Source organism: Vulpes vulpes, chromosome 12 (assembly GCF_048418805.1).
Source record: "Vulpes vulpes isolate BD-2025 chromosome 12, VulVul3, whole genome shotgun sequence".
Classification (NCBI taxonomy): domain Eukaryota; kingdom Metazoa; phylum Chordata; class Mammalia; order Carnivora; family Canidae; genus Vulpes; species Vulpes vulpes.
In genome coordinates this window covers 144,338,806-144,359,994 of record NC_132791.1, presented here as the reverse complement: position 1 = coordinate 144,359,994, position 21,189 = coordinate 144,338,806, and the positions used below count along the sequence as shown (strand labels likewise).

The 21,189-nt window shown below is 41.1% G+C and overlaps 1 protein-coding gene and 1 pseudogene across 1 annotated transcript; one reads left to right on the top strand and one right to left on the bottom strand.

The window, feature by feature from the left end:
- Positions 1–2,250: 2,250 nt before the first annotated feature.
- Positions 2,251–6,559, top strand: LOC112907917 (T-complex protein 1 subunit delta pseudogene; annotated as a pseudogene).
- On the bottom strand, positions 4,006–5,375 carry LOC112907905 (protein MIS12 homolog). The gene has a single exon (XM_025983257.2). It carries the CDS (start codon positions 5,212–5,214, stop codon positions 4,597–4,599), a length of 618 nt encoding a protein of 205 aa, XP_025839042.2. The 5' UTR covers positions 5,215–5,375; the 3' UTR covers positions 4,006–4,596.
- Positions 6,560–21,189: the final 14,630 nt, after the last annotated feature.

Below are 21,189 nucleotides of genomic sequence, written 5' to 3'. Positions count from 1 at the left end.
GGCTTCCTGAATTTGCAAAAGAAATGGAGGTGATTCCCACACACACAATTTGCAGAAGCCTGAAGTGGGCACTGGATATTGCCCTCTTCTGGGAAAGGAGAGAATACTGTTTGAGGTGCTAGATGGTCTTCTTCTGGCATGTTGGTGTCATGACCAGCACAACATACACAGATTTGCCTGGAACTATTATCTCAGGCAAAAATTTCATAGGTCCCCCTCTGATTCTTAGAATTTACCCAGTTTGGACATGGGTATTTGACTGATGACCAATATCATATGAATATATTTAACCAGTCTATGAGACCTCTTGGCTAAAGCTTCCTTTGGACCAAATACAACTGGAAATAGTCCAAGAACTTATCTTCTTGCTTCTGACCCACTTCTTGATGGAATCTGTATTTGAGGATCCAGTCTTGTCCATGTTCTACCAAACAAATGGCTTGTGCCCCAGAGTCACATTCAGAAGCTCTGGCTATGGAATCTCTGGTGCTGACTCCCTGAGCAGCTGGCTGCCAACTTGTTCCAACAGAACTGACAGAGATATGAAAACATCCTAATCATCACCTGTGTTCATGCTTACTGTAAGTGAATTTAAAAATGTCGGGTATACGTGGATGCAACTGGAGGGTATTATGCTGAGTGAAATAAGTCAATCAGAGAAGGAAAATCATTATATGGCCTCATTCATATGGGGAATATAAAAAATATAAAAAATAGTGAAAATTATAAAATATAGTTTGGGCTAGCAGAAATGAAAGACAACATTAAACTCAAACTCAAAATAAGTTGAAAACAGAACTTGATGCTCTGATTTCAGAGGGAGAGAACACGGAAGCTCTGTATTCAAGATCTTCTTACTCTGTATCTTTTTATTTGACTAGTCCTAATCTATATGCTTTATAGTAAAGCAGTACTCATAATAACAGTTTTCCTGAATTGTATGTGTCATTCTCATGAATTACTGAACTTGAGGAAGGTTGTGGGGACCTTCTGTATTTGTAGCCAGTTGGTCTAAGTGCAGGTGGCCTAAAGACCACAAAGTTTGGCCGCATCTTAAGTGAGGGCAGCCTTGTGGAGGACATAGCCATTAACTTAGTAGTGATTAGTGTAAGATTACATTAGAAAATCAATCAATGTAACTCACCATATTAACAATCTAAGATAGAGAAACCATGTGATCATCTCAGCTGATAAAAAAGTTGACAAAAATCTAACATCCATTCATAATGACAACTCTTAAGCTATCACCCTGGTAAAAGGAATCAATGGAAAACCTCTAGTTAAACATCATACTTAAAAGTGAAGATTAAATACTTTCCTAAAAAATTCCTCAGTAATAAGAAGACATATCCTTATTTACAATATATTTTAGAACCTCTAAGACTTAAAGAAGAAAGAAAATTAAAAAAATAAAATAAAAGAAAAAGAAAGAAAGAAAAGTAAATAAAAGACATCCAGATTGAAAGGAAATAAGTAAAACGGTCTTTCTTCACAGATAATAACTTAGGTTTAAAAAGAAAGTATAGGCAGCCCAGGTGGCTCAGCAGTTTAATGCTGCCTTCAGCCCAGGGCCTGATCCTGGAGACCCAGGATCCAGTCCCACGTGGGGCTCCCTGCATGGAGCCTGCTTCTCCCTCTGCCTGTGTCTCTGCCTCTCTCTCTCTGTGTGTCTCTCATGAATAAATAAATAAAATATTTTTTAAAAATAAAGTACAAAAAAACAAAAGAAAACCATGTAGTGGGGGATCCCTGGGTGGCTCCGCGGTTTGGCGCCTGCCTTTGGCCCAGGGCGCGATCCTGGAGTCCCGGGATCGAGTCCCACATCGGGCTCCCGGCACAGAGCCTGCTTCTCCCTCCTCCTGTGTCTCTGCCTCTCTCTCTCTCTCTTTTTGTCTATCATGAATAAATAAATAAATAAATCTTAAAAAAAAAAAAAAGAAAACCACGTAGTGGAAATAATAAATATGTTTAGCAAGTTTGCAGTATACAAATTCATTATAAAAATCAATTATGGGCAGCCCGGGTGGCCCAGCAGTTTAGCGCTGCCTTCAGCCCCAGGTGTGATCCTGGGGACCCAGAATCGAGTCCCATGTCAGGCTCCCTGCATGGAGCCTGCTTTTCTCGCTGCCTGTGTCTCCCCCCGCCCCCCCCCACTCTTTGTGTGTGTGTGTCTGTCATGAATAAATAAATAAAATCTTTAAAAAAAATAAAAATAAAAATCAATTATACCGAGACCCAGCTGAGTTGGCCATGCATGAGAACGCGGCTCCACTGGAGGGGAGCCCCATTGCAGCCACTGGCGGCCACAGCAAAACCACCTACAGGGACTGCGACAAGCCGGCCCAGATCCACTTCAGCAACATTCCGCAGCCAAAGCTGTTGCTGATGCTATTAGAACAAGCCTTGGACCAAAAGGAATGGATAAAATGATTCAAGATAGAAAAGGCGATGTGACCATTCATTACAAATGATGGTGCCACCATTCTTAAACAAATACAAGTGTCACATCCAGCAGCCAGAATGCTGGTGGAGCTGTCTAAGGCACAAGATATAGAAGCAGGAGATGGCACCACATCAGTGGTCATCATTGCTGGCTCTTAGATTCCTGTACCAAGCTTCTTCAGAAAGGGATTCATCCAACCATCATTTCTGAGTCATTCCAGAAGGCTTTAGAAAAGGGTATAGAAATCTTTCTTTTTATTTTTTTATTTTTTAAGATTTACTTATTTTAGGGTGAGTATGCATGCACACACATGTCAGCAGGGAGGGGGCAGTGGGAGAGAGAATCTTCAAGTAGACTCTCCATCGGGTGCGGATCCTGACTCAGGGCTCGATCCCACAACCCTGAGATCATGATCTGAGCTGAAACCAAGAACTCAACACTCAACCGACTGAGCCACCCAGAGGCCCCTCTATACTAGGAAATTTTAAATAAGCTACAAACATGGCGCCTGGCTGGCTCAGTTGCTGGAGTATGCAATATTTTAAAGATTTTCTTTATTTTATTTATTTATTCATGAGAGACACAGAGAAAGGCAGAGACACAGGCAGAGGGAGAAGCAGGCTCCTTGCAGGGAGCCCAATGAGGGACTAGATCCCAGGACCCCAGGATCACGCCCTGAGCCAAAGGCAGATGCTCAACCACTGAGCCACCCAGGCATCCTGGAATATACAACTCTTGATCTCAGGGTCATGAGTTCAAGCCCCACCTTGGGCATAGAGATTACTTAATAACAGCAGATTGAAAACAAAAGCCTTTACAATATATATATATTTCACGTACAGGATTGGAAAAAAAGACTCTGATAACAGATTCCAGGTGAATACAGGCATCTTAAATCTATGAATATTGGGATCCCTGGGTGGCGCAGCGGTTTAGCGCCTGCCTTTGGCCCAGGGCGCGATCCTGGAGACTCGGGATCGAATCCCACATCGGGCTCCCGGCGCATGGAGCCTGCTTCTCCCTCTGCCTATGTCTCTGCCTCTCTCTCTCTCTCTCTCTCTCTCTCTCTCTGTGACTATCATAAATAAATAAAATTTTAAAAAAAATCTATGAATATTTAATTCCAAGTATTAACGCCCTGAGCTACTCTTCTACATAAAGGAGAAACTCGAAATCCCGTTCTTTTGGAAGACATGGAAAGTAAGCAACACCGTAGGAGCAGCTACTGATATTCTGCTCTTTTTCTGGGTGATATAACACTTCACATGGCTTAATTTCAGAAGAAAATATTAGATTCCACTAAATCCAAGCATGAGGCAGCTAAAATTTCCCACTGTGGGTACTAAATATTTGAGGCGTAGGAGTATGAATAAGTAAGTTAAAAATATTAGGGACAAGGCAAAACTGAAGTATGGGAGGAAAATGACATAAATACCTAGTGGTCAGTTCAGATACTTTGCTCCCGGCTGTTCTAGGCTTGCTCCTCCACTCCAGCCACACTTGCCTCTTCTGTGTCCATGGTCTTCCCAACCAGGCTCCCAGAGAGCAAATAGCTCCACATCTCCAACACCATGATCACAGAAAGCATTTATTTTAGGAACGAAAACAACTTCTCTCCTCTTTACTAAGGATCACACAGGTGGTGTTTCTCTATTTGCTTCTTCCCATCGGCTAACTTGCTGTGTAAGGCAATTTGTGGACGAGAGCAGGCCACGGGTGCCGGCGCCCATCTGGCCATGCAGTGGCTGGTTCCTAACGAAGCCACCCACTTAAACTTTTTCTCATTTAATCGCATCCAAAGAATAAGTCAGAAGGATCAAGGTTACAAGGAGCCCCTGATCAAGGAACTGCTTTTACAGATCTCTCTGACCAGCCCAGGAGGGCTCTGCTGCTGCAGTCCTGGTGCCCGGTGACATGCTGCTGGACCAGGAACCCCTTCCCATCTGTGAGAGGTCTCTAGGGAACATGGGCTCCAAGGATTAGTTCAGGGTAGTGTAGATGCCCTAGCAGAGTGTGGCCAGACAGAGGGAAGTGCGGAGTACAAGAAAGAGCCAATAAATGAAATCCCGTAAGACATTCAGTTCACCAGAATATCACTCACATCAATCCCTTCCTATTCTACTTTCTGACGGGTTCCTGTCACTACTTAGAAATTACAGTATTTTCATTCTCTTGCCTTCCTGTTCCACAGTGTCCCTAATAGTCTGTAGTTTTCTGGAGTTCTGGACCAGGAACACCAGGCTTTCCCTGAAATCACTAGTCCCGTGATCTTGGCCAGCATTTTCGAGTTCATCAAACAAAACCAGAGTCTGCTTAAGTTGGGCCTGCATAATTTTTTGTTCCTCTAATTCTGCGAGAAGGGCCTGCTTAGTGCCTAATTCGGTCTTATACTTCTGTAACTGTTCAATTTCCTCCTGGAGGAGCCGGAACTCTTCCTCACTACAAGGATGCAGCTCCTGGGGTTTATCTTCTGGAAGCAAAATGTTTGGGGGAATGCGCAGAATCAACTGTAAAAACAGCCGCTCCATTTTGCCAAAAAGGTTATCGAAACATCCCTTCATGAAGCCGAGGAACTTCTCTGTGCATTTACGAACCTGGACAGGGTTGATCTCACAGCCTGGGAGGTCACCTAGCTTTTTCAGAATGACCTGTTCGACAGCCTGCATCACTCCAAATAGGTAGTCTTGAAATGCAATATAGATTCTCAGCATGCAAGTTTGTGGTGTGAAGCCGAAGAACTGGGCCTCATAGGTCATCGGGTCCACAGACATCTTGGCTTATTTTCTTTGGTTAATTCTGACTATGAAAAATCCGAGCGGGCGCAAGGGCGACGACACCAACCGCGCACCGGCTTCCCGCCACCGCCTTTAAACCAGCGCCTGCAGCTGCAGAGACACGGGGCCGCTGGCTTCCCGGATGCCGACCAGGGTATAGAAATCTTGACTGACATGTCTCGACCTGTGGAACTGAGTGACAGAGAAACTTTATTAAATAGTGCTACCACTTCCTTGAACTCAAAGGTTGTGTCTCAGTATTCAAGTCTGCTTTCTCCAATGAGTGTAAATGCAGTGATGAAAGTGATTGACCAAGCCACCGCCACTAGTGTAGATCTTAGAGACATTAAAATAGTTAAGAAACTTGGTGGGACAATTGATGACTGTGAGCTGGTAGAAGGGCTGGTACTTACTCAGAAGGTGGCAAATTCTGGCATAACCAGAGTTGAAAAGGCTAAGATTGGGCTTACTCAGTTTTGCTTATCTGCTCCCAAAATGGATATGGATAATCAAATTGTAGTTTCTGACTACGTCCAGATGGATCAAGTGCTTCGGGAGGAGAGAGCCTATATTCTCAATTTAGTGAAGCAAATGAAAAAACAGGATGTAATGTCCTCCTCATACAGAAATCTATCCTGAGAGATGCTCTTAGTGATCTTGTATTACATTTCCTGAACAAGATGAAGATTATGGTGGTTAAGGATATTGAAAGAGAAGACACTGGATTCATTTTTAAGACAATTGGAACCAAGCCAGGTGCTCTCATATTGACCAATTCACTGCTGACATGCTGGGATCAGCTGAGTTAGCTGAGGAGGTCAGTTTAAATGGTTCTGGCAAACTGCTTAAGATTACAGGCTGTACAAGCCCGGGGAAAAACAGAATTGTTGTTGGTGGATCTAACAAATTGGTGATTAAAGAAGCTAAGCGTTCTATTCATGATGCCCTATGTGTTATTCGCTGTTTAGTGAAGAAGAGAGCTCTTATTGCAGGAGGTGGTGCTCCAGGGATAGAATTGGCCCTGCAGTTAACTGAATATTCACGAACATTGAGTGGCATGGAATCCTACTGCGTTCGTGCTTTTGCAGATGCTATGGAAGTCATTCCATCTACACTAGCTGAAAATGCTGGTCTGAATCCCATTTCTACAGTAACAGAACTAAGAAACCGACATGCCCAAGGAGAAAAAATGTCCAGCATTAATGTCCGAAAGGGTGGTATTTCCAACATTTTGGAGGAACTGGTTGTCCAGCCTTTGTTGGTTTCAGTCAGTGCACTGACTCTAGCAACTGAAACCGTCTGGAGCATTCTGAAAATTGATGATGTGGTAAACACTCGGTAATCAGATTAACACTGGTCAACTGGTGCTGCTGTGGCCACTAACAATGCGTCTGGAGTAGAAGATGACCTTGGTGTTCTTGCTCTTTGGAAGATTAGTTTCCTTTACGAATCCCTAGGCCTGGTCTTCCAGTTGGCACTTGCTTGAAAAATTGTATTCATAGAACTTGATTAAAATAGTAAATGTTCGATTTCAAAAGAAAATCAATTATACCTATTGTTCATATTTTGGCTTCTAATATCATTCTCCAATAAGAGGAACCAGGACTCCCTGAAGAAATGGTTAATTCTAAGACTGGACAAGAAATAGACAAGAGAATCCTGGAGCACCTTATATATACCAGAAAGTAAAAAAGTGCTAACAAGAGCAACAAATCCACATTGATGAAGGCATGTCAAAGATATGTGTGTACCCAATGGCTAAAACTAAAAGTTGAGCAATAAAATAAATAAAGTAGTATTGGATTATAACCCAGTTAAGCATAAAATAAATATTCATAAGTGTACATTGATATAAATAAATGATTGAATAAACAAATACACTGGGAAGATGAGACAACTCATCATGCAGAAGAATCCAAAAACTTATGTAGATACTCTTCCTTCAAGTAGGGATAGCATAACTCTCTAGTCCTTAAGGGTGGGCAGCACACAGTGATTTCCTTCTAAAAAGTCCAATATGGGGAAGGGGGGAAAAAAGAGTAACTTTGCAGTGGAGAAACTTGATAAAGTTTGCCCCAGCCAGGTGATGAAGGGAACAATAATAATGATAGCTCATGTTGATAGGCTCAACCCTTGGTATGACGATGAGAATGGCACTTTACCTCTGTGATTGTCTATCTTCCAAAAACTCAGTAAACTCAGTCTCATCATGAGAAAAACATCAGGGAAAATCCAACTGAATTCCAAGAACATTCTACAAAATATTTGACCAATATTCTTCAAAACTGTTGAATTCATCCAAAACAAGGAAAGTCTGGGAAACTGTTAGAGCCAGGAAAAGATAAAAAAGGCATGACAAAATGTGATGTGGTTTTCTGGATGGAACTCTTGAACAGGAAAAGGACATTAGGGAAAAACAAACAAACAAAACTAAGGAAATTTGAATAAACTATGGACTACAGTATATAATAATGCCTCAGTATAGATTATAGATAAATTGTGACAAATGTACCATACTAACACAAGGTTATTTGCAGTGATGGAAATTGGGTGCAGATATATGTGAATTCTCTGTGCTCTCTCCTCAACTTTCTTGTAAATCTAAAACTGTTCTAAAAAATAAAATCTACTTAGGAATATATATATTCATGACAAAAAATGAATTGCATTTTGTAATAATAACAAAGAATATTTTAGGGTTCTAAAATACTATTTGGAATAATATTAAAAATATGAAATATTTAGCACTAAATCAGGCAAGAGATGTGTGACACTGAAAAGTACAAAACATTGTCAAGAGAAAAAGACCTGCATAAAGGAGGAACTATGCCTGGCTAGAGGTCATGAGTCAACATCATGGGGATGATGCTTAGGATCATTTTCCCCAAACTGATCTATATATTCAATGCCCTTACAAAGTCCAAGCAATATTGTCTTAAAATTAACAAAATAATTTAAAAATTCATAAGGATATGCAATGGCCAAATTTGAAGGCTTAGCACTACCTGATTCAAGACAGAGTGTGAGCAAAGCAGTCATTTCCTTGTTCTCTGAAAATAACCACCTAAGGTTGAAGAAGGTGGTTCATGTCCTTTCACTGTTTTAAATAGTTGCCAAGAGTGAATAGCTCAGGGTGAATGCACTGTGCAGGGCGCAGAGCTGCAGAATCTTTGATGTGTTTATGCTTCAGGCCTGTTCCTTCCTAAGTAATAATAATTGTTTTATAGATTTTATTTATTTGAGAGAGAAAGAGTTAGTGCAAATGAGCAGGGGGAGTAGCAGAGACAGAGGGAGACAGAGAATCTCAAGCAGACTCCACACTGAGTGGCTGAGTGCCCCAGCTGAGGCTCAATCTCACAACCCCAAGATCATGACCTGAGCCAAAATCAAGAGTTCGACATTTAACTGACTGAGCCCTCCAGGTGCCTCAGCAATAATAATGTCTGATTTCTCATCTAAACAAGTCCAAATATCAGTTCTTCTGGTGCCTGCAAATACTCACATTATAAAAATGTAGCGTCTCCCATCTCTCGGGGTTCTACAGACTCTTAGGAAGATGGCAAGAGGACCTAGATCCATTATAAGCACTCATATCCTTTCTGATGTTCCTCCTCACCAATGTCAGCTCATGATACACACGCCTCATAGTGGTGCACATGATTGTGGGAGACAGAAAAGAGGTACAACACTCCTCTCTTTTGAATGTTCCAGTCCAAAAAGCTATAGGAAAATAAATACCTGGCAGCTTCTGAAGAGATTAGGTGATAATTTGCTGTGCTCTGTGGAGCAGACCCTGCCTCCCCTTTCTCTACACCTATTCACTCTCTGAGCTTTTTCTTCTGGATGTTTCCCTTCTAATCTTGGTTCTCAGAGCTCACTTTCTAGTTCAACTATATGCCAAAAAACTGCAACCATCTCCAAATGTGAACCTAGCATATAATACTCTCAATATTTTAACTAAAATAGGTTTTAACCCTGAAGCTTTGGCTTATATCCAAACAGTTTATAATCTCAATGTTGTAACTGATGAGTTTTAACTGCAATATGTTAAAATTTGAAGGGAATATTACCATGGTGCAGCTCCTACCTCAAACCCTTTGTGCCAAACAAAAGAAAACCAAGGCTGGACATGTTGTTTTCTCAAGACCACACAGATGATTGAGCAAAGGTCTAATGATAATTCAGATCTCCTGGTTGTAATTAAAGGTATCACCACTATATCCATTCTGCAGTTTCAGGTTCTATCAATGACAGATGACACTGCCTACATATCAAGGATCAGCACTGACAGGGAGCTGAGATGGAAGGCAGAAGAACCAGCACCACCCCTGCTAAGCTGCCAAAGCTTGGAAACAGCAAGAATGGTGAAAAACACATTATGCCTTTCCCTGTCACAGGTACATATGCATGGATACATACACACACATGCAAATACACATATTCATGAAGCCAGGGGATAAAATAAAAATAATCTATATGAATACATCTATGGTTTATATTGAAAAATGTTTTGAAAGAGTATTTTCATATTAGACAGAAAATTGGTGGTTCATAAGGTCCCTACCAACAGTAGTAACATTATGGGGTGCTGTCAGCCTCATCTTGGATAAGTTCTTTAATACATCTCATTCTGACATGCCCTCTCTGAGTGACTGTTCAGGCAGTCAGCCAAGGGTCCCAGCACCCAGAACACATATTTGCTGGATGCCAGGACTCACACTCATCTTCTGCTTAAATCTCAAATCCACTGATTTTCTAGTATGGGTCTTATTTTCCTTAAGTACAGAGACATCACTTCCATTTCCTTTTCTTTAGCCTACCCCAAACTCTAGGCTGCAGCCTGCATAGTGCAAGGCCAAGTGTTACACAATGAATGCTCTCCACCCAGCTGGCTTGTAGCTTTGCAATAGCTTTGGAATGCACTATCTCTCCTGTCCCCTCCTAATCTTCATCACTCTCACATAATTTTATCTGCTTCAGTCCATCTGCACATAACATGCTTCTGCAGGGTTAGCAGTCCATGTCTATACCAGCCAGAGGCTCTCATGTGAGTTCATCCTCAGTATCCACATCAATTGTCAGTATCAACCTTTGGAGTCTTTGGAGACATAATAGTGTTGTATTCATCCATCAGGATGAGGCAGAGAAGAAGGGGCAGTCCAGAAGGGATGGGGTCAGTTTGCTGAGGCCCTCATTTCTGATGCAGATCCATACCATCCCATTTCTCTCAGCCTCCCCAGGATATGAAAATCTACCAGAGGGACAAGGCTACCCTTCTCCATCCTCAGTTATTCCCTGGGGTTCATTTCCAAAAGTCAGTGCTGAGCAAAGAGTTTCAAATTCAGTCATTACACAGATGCACCAAACTGTATCACATAAGGTCAGCATTCTTGATTACATTTTCATCTGTAAATTTTGAAAAAAATCATACAAAACATTTATTAATCCCTTTTATCCTACCTCAGGCCATAGTTAAATAATGATCCAACAGGAGACAGAGAAGTTAGCATTCACCACTGGGTGGTTTTCCAGTCTGTGCTGGCACCCAGCAAATCTATGATGAATGGGTCAACCAGGAAATTAGAGAAGAATTAAAAATACTCATGGAAACTAACAAAAATGAAAATACAACCATTCAAAATCTTTGGGATACAGCAAAAGCAGTCCTAAGAGGGAAACACCCCCCAATACAAGCCTCCCTCAAAAAACTGGAAAAGCCTCAAATAAACAATCTAACCTCACACCTAAAGGAAATCCAGAAAGAAGAACAAAGAAAGCCTAAGCCAAGCAGAAGAAGGGAGATAATAAAGATTGGAGCAGAACTCAATGAAATACAGACCAGAAGAACTGTAGAACAGATCAATAAAACCAGGAGTTGGTTCTTTGAAAGAACTAATAAGATTGTTAAACCCATAGCCAGCCTTATTAAAAAGAAAACAGAAAAGATGCACATAATAAAATCACAAATGAGAGAGATCACAACCAATACCAAGGAAATACAAACCATTTTCAAAACGTATTATGAGCAACTAAATGCCAACAAATTAGGCAAACTAGAAGAAATGGATGCATTTCTGGAAACCCACAAATTACCAAAACTGGAACAGGAAGAAATAGAAAACCAGAACAGGCCAATAACCAGTGAAGTAATTGAAGCAGTCCTCACAAAACGCCCAAGATACAAAAGTCTAAGGCCAAATGGCTTCCCAGGGGAATTCTATCAAAAGTTTAAAGAAGAAAGAATACCTGTTCTATTAAAGCTGTTCCAAAGAATAGAAAGGAAGGGAATTCTTCCAAACTCATTTGATGAGGCCAGCATTATCTTGATCCCCAAATCAGACAGAGACCCCACCAAAAAGGAGAATCATAGACTAATGTCTCTGATGAACATGGGTGCAGAAATTCTCACCAAGATGCTAGCCAATAGGATCCAACAGTACATTAAGAGTATTAATCACTACAACAAAGAGGGATTTATCCATGGGGTGCAAGGTTGGTTCTACATTCATAAAAGAATCAACATGATTGAACACATCAATAAGAGCATATGATCATATGAACATATGATCCTTTCAATAGATGCAGAGAAAGCATTTGACAAAATACAGCATCCATTCCTGATCAAAACTCTTCAGAGTGTAGGGATAGAGGGAACATTTCTCAGCATCTTAAAAGCGATCTATGAAAAGCTTACAGAGAATATCATTCTCAATGGTGAAAAGCTGAGAGTCTTCCCCCTGAAATCAGGAACACAATAGGGATGTCCATTCTCACCACTGTAATTTAACATAGTACTAGAATTCCTAGCCTCAGCAATCAGACAGCAAAAGAAATAAAAAGCATTCAAATCGGCAAAGAATAAGTCAATCTCTCCCTCTTCGCAGATGACATGATACTGTGTATAGAACAACCAAAAGACTCCACCCCAAGATTGCTAGAATTTATACAGCAATTTGGCAACGTGGCATGGTACAAAATCAATGCCCAGAAATTAGTGGCATTTCTATGCACTAACAGACTGAAAAAAGAGAAATTAAGCAATCAATCCCATTTACAATTGTACTCAAAACCATAAGATACCTAGGAATAAACTTAACCAAAGAGGTAAGGATCTATATCCTAAAAACTATAGAACACTTCCGAAAGAAATTGAGGGAGATGTAACAAGATGGAAAAACACTCCATGCTCATGGATTGGAAGAATAAACCTGTGAAAATGTCTATGCTTCCCAGGGCAATTTACACATTCAATGCAATCTGTATCAAAAGACCTTGGACTTTCTTCACAGAATTGGAACAAATGATTTTAAGATTTGTATGGTATCATAAAAGACCTTGAATAGCCAGAGGAACGTTGGAAAAGAAAACCAATGCCGGGGTCATCATAATGCTGGATTTCAAGCTGTATTACAAAGCTGTGATCATCAAGACAGTATGGTACTGCCCCAAAACAGATCAATGGAACAGACTATCCACTGGAAAAAGGACAGTCTCTTCAATAAATGGTGCTGGGAAAATTGGACAGCCACATCCAGAAGAATGAAACTAGACCATTCTTTTACACCAGACACAAAGATAAACTCAAAATGGATGAAAGACTTAAGAACAAACATTATATGGTCTCATTCATTTGGGGAATATAAAAAATAGTGAAAGGGGAAAGGAGAAAAAATAAGTGGGAAATATCAGAAAAGGAGACAGAACATGAAAGACTCCTAACTCTAGGAAACGAAGTAGGGGTGGTAGAAGGGGAGGTGGGCGAGGGGTGGGGGTGAGTAGGTGATGGGCACTGAGGTGGGCACTTGACGGGATGAGCACTGGGTGTTATTCTATATGTTGACAAATTGAACACCAATAAAAATTAAATTTATTTTAAAAATGGATGAAAGATTTAAATGTAAGACAAGAATGCATCAAAATCCTAGAGGAGAACACAGGCAACAACCTTTATGAACTTGGCCATAGCAACTTCTTGTAAGATACATCTATGAAGGCAAGGGAAACAAGAGCAAAAATGAACTATTGGGACTTCATCGAGACAAAAAGCTTCTGCACAGCCAAAGAAACAGTCAACAAAACTAAAAGACAACCTACAGAATGGGATAAGATATTTGCAAATGACGTATCAGATAAAGGGCTAGTATCCAAGATGTATAAAGAACTTATCAAACTCAACACACAAGAAACAACAATCCAATCATGAAATGGGCAAAAAACATGAACAGAAATTTCACAGAGGAAGACATAGACATGGACAAGAAACACATGAGAAAATGCTCCACATCACTTGCCATCAGGGAAATACAAATCAAAACCACAGTGAGATACCACCTCACACCAGTGAGAGTGGTGAAAATTAACAAGACGGGAAATATGAAATGTTGGAGAGAATGTGGGGAAAGGGGAACCCTCTTGCACTGTTGGTGGGAATGTGAACTGGTACAGCCACTCTGGAATATAGTGTGGAGGTTCTTCAAGAAGTTAAAAATGGAGCTACCCTACAACCCAGCAATTGCATTACTGAATATTTACCCCATAGACACTGATGTAGTGAAATGCTGGGACACCTGCACCCTAGTGTTCATAGCAGCAATGTCCACAATAGCCAAATTGTGGAAGGAACCACGATGTCCTTCACCAGATGAATGGATAAAGATGTGGTCTACATATACAATGGAATATTACTCAACCATCAGAAAATAATACCCACCATTTGCTTCAATGTTGATGGAACTGGGGGTATTATGCTGAGTGAAATAAGTCAATTGGAGAAGGATAATAATCATATAAGTTCACTCATATGTGTAATATAAGATATAGAGAAAGGGACTATAAGGGAAAGGAGCATAACTGAGTGGGAAAAATTAGAGAGGAAGACAAACCATGAGAGACTCCTAACTCTGGGAAACAAACAAAGGGCTGAGGAAAGGAAGGTGAGTAGGGGGATGGGGGTAACTGGGTGATGTTCACTGAGGAGGGCACTTGATTGGATGAGCACTGGGTGTTATACTATATGTTGGCAAATTGAATTTAAAAAAAGAAATGTAATAAAAATAATAAATAATAATAAAGACTGTTGATAAGCTTAGTATTAGAGCTGATCCTTGAACTACATGAATCTGAACTGCAAAGGTCTACTTACACACAGATTTTTCTTTTTCATATAGTATTATTTTCTCTCCCTCACGATTTTCTTAACTTCTTCTCTCTAGCTTACCCTACTGTAAGAATACAATATATAATACATGTAGCATACAAAATCAGTGTTAATTGACTGTTTACCAGAAGCCTTAAGCAATAACATAAACAATAAACTGTCAGTAGTTAACATTTTGGGGAGTCAAAAGTTACAACAGATTTTGAAATACACAGGGAGTATCCCTTAACCCCCCACACTGTTCAAGGTTCAAATGTATACTCCAAAAGTGATTTGGTGTGGCTAGCAAATATATACAGAGTCATCTCACAATACCATCAAAAGCAACGAAAAATGGTACAACAGTGTGGTTATCAATACACTTATAAACAGATATGAATTCTTCATTCATCTTGTTAGCCACAGACATATTTAAAACTTGCTCTGTATTAAAAGATGTGTAATATGCCAAGTCAGTGACCCATCTGTCCTCTTCATTTTGATAGACCACACTCGGTGATGGAGCCATTTCTAAAAAATTCCAAAAATATCCAATAACACGTGAAACAAAATGATATAATAGTCTTAAATAATTTTACTTAGTTGACTTATCTTAGATATCAGCAGAACTAAAATCTGCCCAAAACTAATTAGAAAAAAGAAAATCCATTCCCACAAAAGAAAAGTTCCCTCATGGTGGGGAAGCCAGCCATAACCCAGTAAAAAATCCATTATAGAGAACCAGGGAAAAATGGAAAAGAAAACTAAGATTTAGAGTAGTACGTTTCCATTAGATCTGTGAATAAAGATACAATTTCTAATCCATAAAACATTTACTGTTTTAATACAAAAGACTAGGCATGTTCCATTTGAAAATATATTCTATCCAAAATGTATACACATTTTATACATTTCCTTACTTTTTATTTTTTTAAAAACCTACTTACGTTCTTCACTTTTATCAGTGGACTTGTAACATTCATATGTTTGCCTTTTAATAGTTGGTGACCAAAGACTATCAGAGGAATTAATTCCATTGCCACCAACCTGCTTCTCCCTCTGCCTGTGTCTCTGTCTCTGTCTCTCTCTCTCTCATGAATAAATAAATAAAATCTTAAAAATAAAAATAAAAAATTTTGAGATTTTTATGTGAAGACTACAAGATGTGCTTTCAGGCACATCACAAATGCATCCTACAAATATGCTAGGTAGGAACAAATTTATGACCATAAAGAGCAGCAACACAATCTGTTTTCTCTATTATCTTTAAGTATACTATTCATTCTCATCTGATCTAGTTCCTCTAGAAGAAAATGTGATAGCATAAACAAAATAGAAGTAAGACAGTTCAGTGATCTCTCAGGAACTTTCTTTATTGGAATGAACTTTTAAAAAAATTAATAATCAATATAAATTTTTTTTCTCTCTCTCTCACGTCCCTAACACTATTTTGAGAATGAATGATTTCTGACTTGTACCAAAACACAGACCACTGATACCCTGGATCAAGTATATGTGTGTTTTTAGGACACATATCACCTAAAACCTGCCATGCCATACTTAGATGGAAATGTATCAACTGGAACATGTGCAAATGGAAAATGTGCTCCTACTGTGAAGGCCACAGCTTCTTGTTAACACGAGTCCGATGCAGTGAGAAAGCAGTCCTCAGAACTGGGAGGCCAGGGGGAAAAAAGTGCAGAAGAGGGACAAGAGCATATTTTAACGGCTGTGCTTATTTGCCGTGAAAGGATGTTAGGGCCATAGCTCCTTACTACAGCATCCCACGTGCTGCTGAAGTAACTCACTGCCGTGCAGTCGGCTAGCAGAGGAATGTGTCAACGGGCCACATAGCCTTGCATCAGTTCCACAGAATGCTGCACAACACAAAATGCCTCTCCATGTGTCATTTCCTTCTTGGCCATCTTCCCAGCTCCTGACAGTCAACAACAACAATGTACTGAAAGAGATTTAAAACTGCTCTTCTCAAGAGCACATTCCACCAACCACCAGACATGACATCTAGCAGTAGCAGCGCTTCTGACTGCCCCCCACCCCATCCTTCTTAAGGAAAGGGGACAGTTTTGTTTTGTTTTGTTTGACCTGCTCTTATTGCCTTAAGTCAAAGATTTTCAATAATGCTCTAGATACTAGCGACCAAATGATTAATATTCATGACAACCAAACCACGGCTTGTATTTGCTGACTTGTAAATATCAAAACATGTCATTTACCCATAATTTGCATTCCTTGGGCACTTCAGAGACACATGAAGAACCGGGGGAAGTCTCCAAGGCAAGAAATAACTGGCTTTTCTACTAATGCTCTGAACTAAGGACTGTGGCATCAGGAGTGTGGCACAGGACCTATGAAGATTTTCACAAGTTATCTTCACAGACAGAAAGATTATGAATGCCAAGAACTGCATCCAGAGATGTCCAGTGACCTTAAAAGAATTCTTCTGCTAGCCCTCCATCCAACACATATTACACATTCCCCGCCTTTCACGTTAGGCCAACCTCTAAACAAGCATTCACTGTCCATAATAAGCAGAGGGAAGGGCCAACCACCACAATAAGCCTATTCTTTCACGCAACTGTGACGAAGGGTGGTGGAGGATGAAGGCGAGCTGCCACTGAAATTAACTGGAATGAGGAAGAGAAAAAGCCAACCCCTCCAATCTCTTCACCCTCCACAGGGCTAGAAAAAGCAGACCTAGGGACAACAGAATTAGAGAATAATGAGATGATGCCATGCCCAGAACCACCCTGTTTCATGTAAGTCTGTTAACTTAGGTTCATAAGATAACATATCTGCAGCTGGAAGTGCCTTAAGAACACGGAATAATAAAACTATCTCCAGAGAATTATAAACTTGTGATGCACAGGTGAGAATGTGCAAGCAGGAAAGTAACCAGTTTGGCTGAGGACCTAAGCCTGACAAGCTGAGTAAGCCAGGGTGCCGAGGCAGTCCAAGAAATAGACCCATTCCCTTACCCTTCCAGACAGCCTCTTCCATGCCTAGGTGCCAGCTCTTACCCAAGTCAGAACTCAGCCAAGCAGGGGGGCACCTGGGTGGCTCAGTCGGTCAGGCATCTGACTCCTGATTTTGGCTCAGGTCCTGATCTCAGGGTCCTGAGATCGCGCCCCAAGTTGGGCTCCCCACTCAGCATAGAGTCGGCTTGAGAGTCTCTCCCCTTCCAGCTGCCCTTCCCCCAAGCCCTGCCCCACCCCTGCTCATGCATGTGTCTGCTCTCGAGCTCTGCTCTCCGTCTCTCTCTCTCCCCAATCTATCATATAAGTAAGTAAAATCTTTAAAAACAATGCAGCCAAGTAGGGCAGTGTTGCAGGAAAAGAAGACTCAGGGCTTCCTCCTTCTCCCACCGGGTTAGGACAGGGAGCTAGCTGGTCAATACTGAACAGTAGTGTCCCAGCAGGAAGGACACAGATGACAGCTTTGGTCTCTCCTTAAAGAGTAACTGTGATCTGCTTCCCTGGGGCACAGCACCCAAAAACTAGACACCCACTCTTGTCTGTCAGGTTATCAGGTTTACAGATGTGCTAGCAATTGAGAACTTCCAAAGCTGGATGATATAAACCATAAAACCTCCAGGCTCTTCCATTTGAGGATTCATAAAATACTTCTGCTACAGACTTGCCATGTTGCCAGGCAAGGCTAATAACCTCTTTATGTTCAAACTTTAAATATTCATCTCTCATAGGAGTATTGGTCTGGTGCACCTCCATTTCACCTGTGAATACCAAGTACCCAAGGTAACACTCACCCTTAATTCATCTGATAATTACCAAATATCCTCATTTGGAAGGAACTTACAAGAATTAAAACTGAGAGTCACCTTGTAGAACTTTTTTTTTTTTTAAAAGAAACTGAGGTAGGTAGGAAAGTAGGGTTACACCTTTGTGATTTTGATGGTTGGCTTCTTGCATGGATCTTAGAAGGGAAAAAGACCTCTGTGATTGTGAATTAATGTAACCAGAGGGCACTGGCTGGAGACTCAGCTCTCTCCTTAAAACTCTGATAAGAAGCTGACAGGAGTTGACCTCCTCCCTTGATGATAAAGCATCACAGTACCATGGCCAAACCTGACCCCTAGCCTCATATATCCTGCCCTCTTGAGTGCTGCAAACACTCTGTAAACTTTGGACAGAAAACCACGCAGAACTTTAAATGTCCTCCAGATTAAAAAGTCAAGAGACCTTTCAGAAGATGATACCTCAACAAATATCAATTCTCCTGTGGCAAAAATGATATTTGCCATCTAAGCACTTAAGGAAGTTGATGGTATTGGTGAACCAATGAACCACTGCCCCCATCACTCATGTCTCTGTGGGTTTCTTCTCCTGCAATATAGGCTGCAACTAAGTGTATCTTGCTTTAACCCACAGTACATGGAAGAAGTCATTCCATGGCTGTTCTAAGTTTTAAGAAGCCTTAAGAAGGCCTAAAAGCTCCCATTATTGCACCTTTGGGAACCCTGACCTGCCATGTAAGAAGTCAGACTGTGCTTGTACTGGAGAGATCAGATGGACAGGCCACATGGAGGGGGAAAGGCTCTAGGACGACAGGGAGAAGGAAAAAGGCCCAGCTGTCCCATTGTTCCAGCCAAGCCCAACCTTCCTGCCATCCCACCAAGGCAGCAGACATGAGAGTGAAACCATCATCTATGTTCCAACACCAGCCACAATCTTCTTGCAGCCACACAAAAGACCCCAAGCAAGGCCACAGAAAACCCATCCAGATGAACCCTAGGCAGCCCAACCGAATCATAAGGAATAATAAACTGGTCGTTGTCTTCGGCCATTATGTTTTGTGATGGTTTGTTACTTATCAATAGATAACTGAAAAAAAACAGCAAGAGCGTTAAAAGGATCCTGACTACATTAGGGGATTTATTTTTTCCATCCTCTGCACAGCCAATAATAATACCTTTTCCATCAGTCCTCTTCCCTAACTCAGAGCCACCACCACGACACTGCTAACTAAATGTTCACCTTCCCGTAGAAACTCTTTAAGTCAGATTGCAGTTGGAACCAAGGGCACACGTGGAACAGAGGATCCTAATAGAAACTGATGTTTGAAAGAGTTAGGCATCCAAATGCATTACCGTTGCTGCTGCCGCGGCTACACTGACTTCTCTTGCTGGCAAACCTACGGCAGTCGTCCTTCAGGGCTCACTTGCCAACAGGTCAAAACGCCTTGGCCGAAACACAGGACTTTTACAAATTTGGGATCTTAAGTATGATGTCATGTCTTAAAATGATGACCTGGCAAAGAAAACAAATAAACAAATGGCATTTGTAAAGATGTGCAGCATTTTCATGTTTACACTACTTAAGATGAAGGTTCTCATAAGTCATCGGCTATTCGGCTACGTTCCTTTAAAGGGAAGTTTTATAACTGAGACGAATCACAACTGCAAAAGACCAAAGTTAAAAGCCATCAATGATGCCACAGGGAGCTTTCGAATCTTGTAATGAGTGAGGATCATGTTCGTGATGTGACTGCACTGGTTCAGCTGCCAGAGACAGACAACATGGAAGGATGATACCTTCCTGCTTTCTGAGTGAAAGCAAGTCTTGGCAGAGGTGCTGATATGCAGGGCCTCAGAGGGGGCACGAGTGCCATCGCATCCTCTGCTGGACTTTTCTTCACTGCAAACAAATTATGTTGATTATCACTTCTGCACAGCTGTCCCCAGGCAGCTCAAGGCACAGTCTCGAACACTTCTTACTGTCATTTAGTAATGAGCAGAAATGAATAAAACCATCTGCAAGGAAAAAAAATAGGGGATCCCTGGGTGGCTCAGCAGTTTGGTGCCTGCCTTCGGCCTGGGGCATGATCCTGAGGCCCCGGGATCGAGTCCCATGTCGGGCTCCTTCCATGGAGCCTGTTTCTCCCTCTGCCTGTGTCTCTGCCTCTCTCTCTCTGTGTGTTGCTCATGAATAAATAAAACACTTAAAAATAATAATAATATACAAGGGAGCAGAGCCTAGATGGTGTCTATTTCCTGGAAGCATACTGTAAGCAAAACGCTACAGCAAACTCCTGACACTGAAGGGAATTTATGCTGTAACAACTCACACTTAATGAGCACTTACTACGTGATGGTCACCGTGTTACATATTTTACATACATCATTTAAAGTCTTTGCATTAACTGATGAGGAAAATACTGTTACTATTTTCACTTTAACAGATGAGGAAGTTGAGGCAAAGGAAAGCCAGGTGACTGGCCTACCACCACACAACTAGTCAGCGGTGGAGCTGGGAGTTCAATCCAGACAGTCTGACACCAAAGCCCACACCTTTCATCACTATGCTTGGCTGAATAAAGACCAACCAGTTAATCCAGAACTTGTCCTTGTCCAAATAGCTAAACTACCAAAAGTAGCCTTTTCAATATATATTCTGATCTCTGGAGGAGGGAGTAAAATGCCATTAACAGGAATCAATGATATAAAATCTTCAACCCTATCAAACCATTACAATAAACACAAAGATACTATCTCTGTGACAAACACTACTTAAAGAATTGTAATTCTGTAATTCTGCTGGGGAGAAGGTGAAAACAATTATATGGACTTTTTCTCTCTGGTCAGGAAAGCCTTTCTCTCAACCCCTACTGTTAAGGGTTAATAACATAAGCCATTTGGAAATCTAGAGCAAGGGATGGTAAATTGCAACCTGCATACCAGATTGGACCCATCACCTGTTCTTGTAAATAAAGATTTGTTGAAACAAAGCCACAACTGCTCGTTGATGTATTGGCTTTGGCTGCTTTTGAGCTACACCGCCAGAGTTGAGTCCTCATGACAG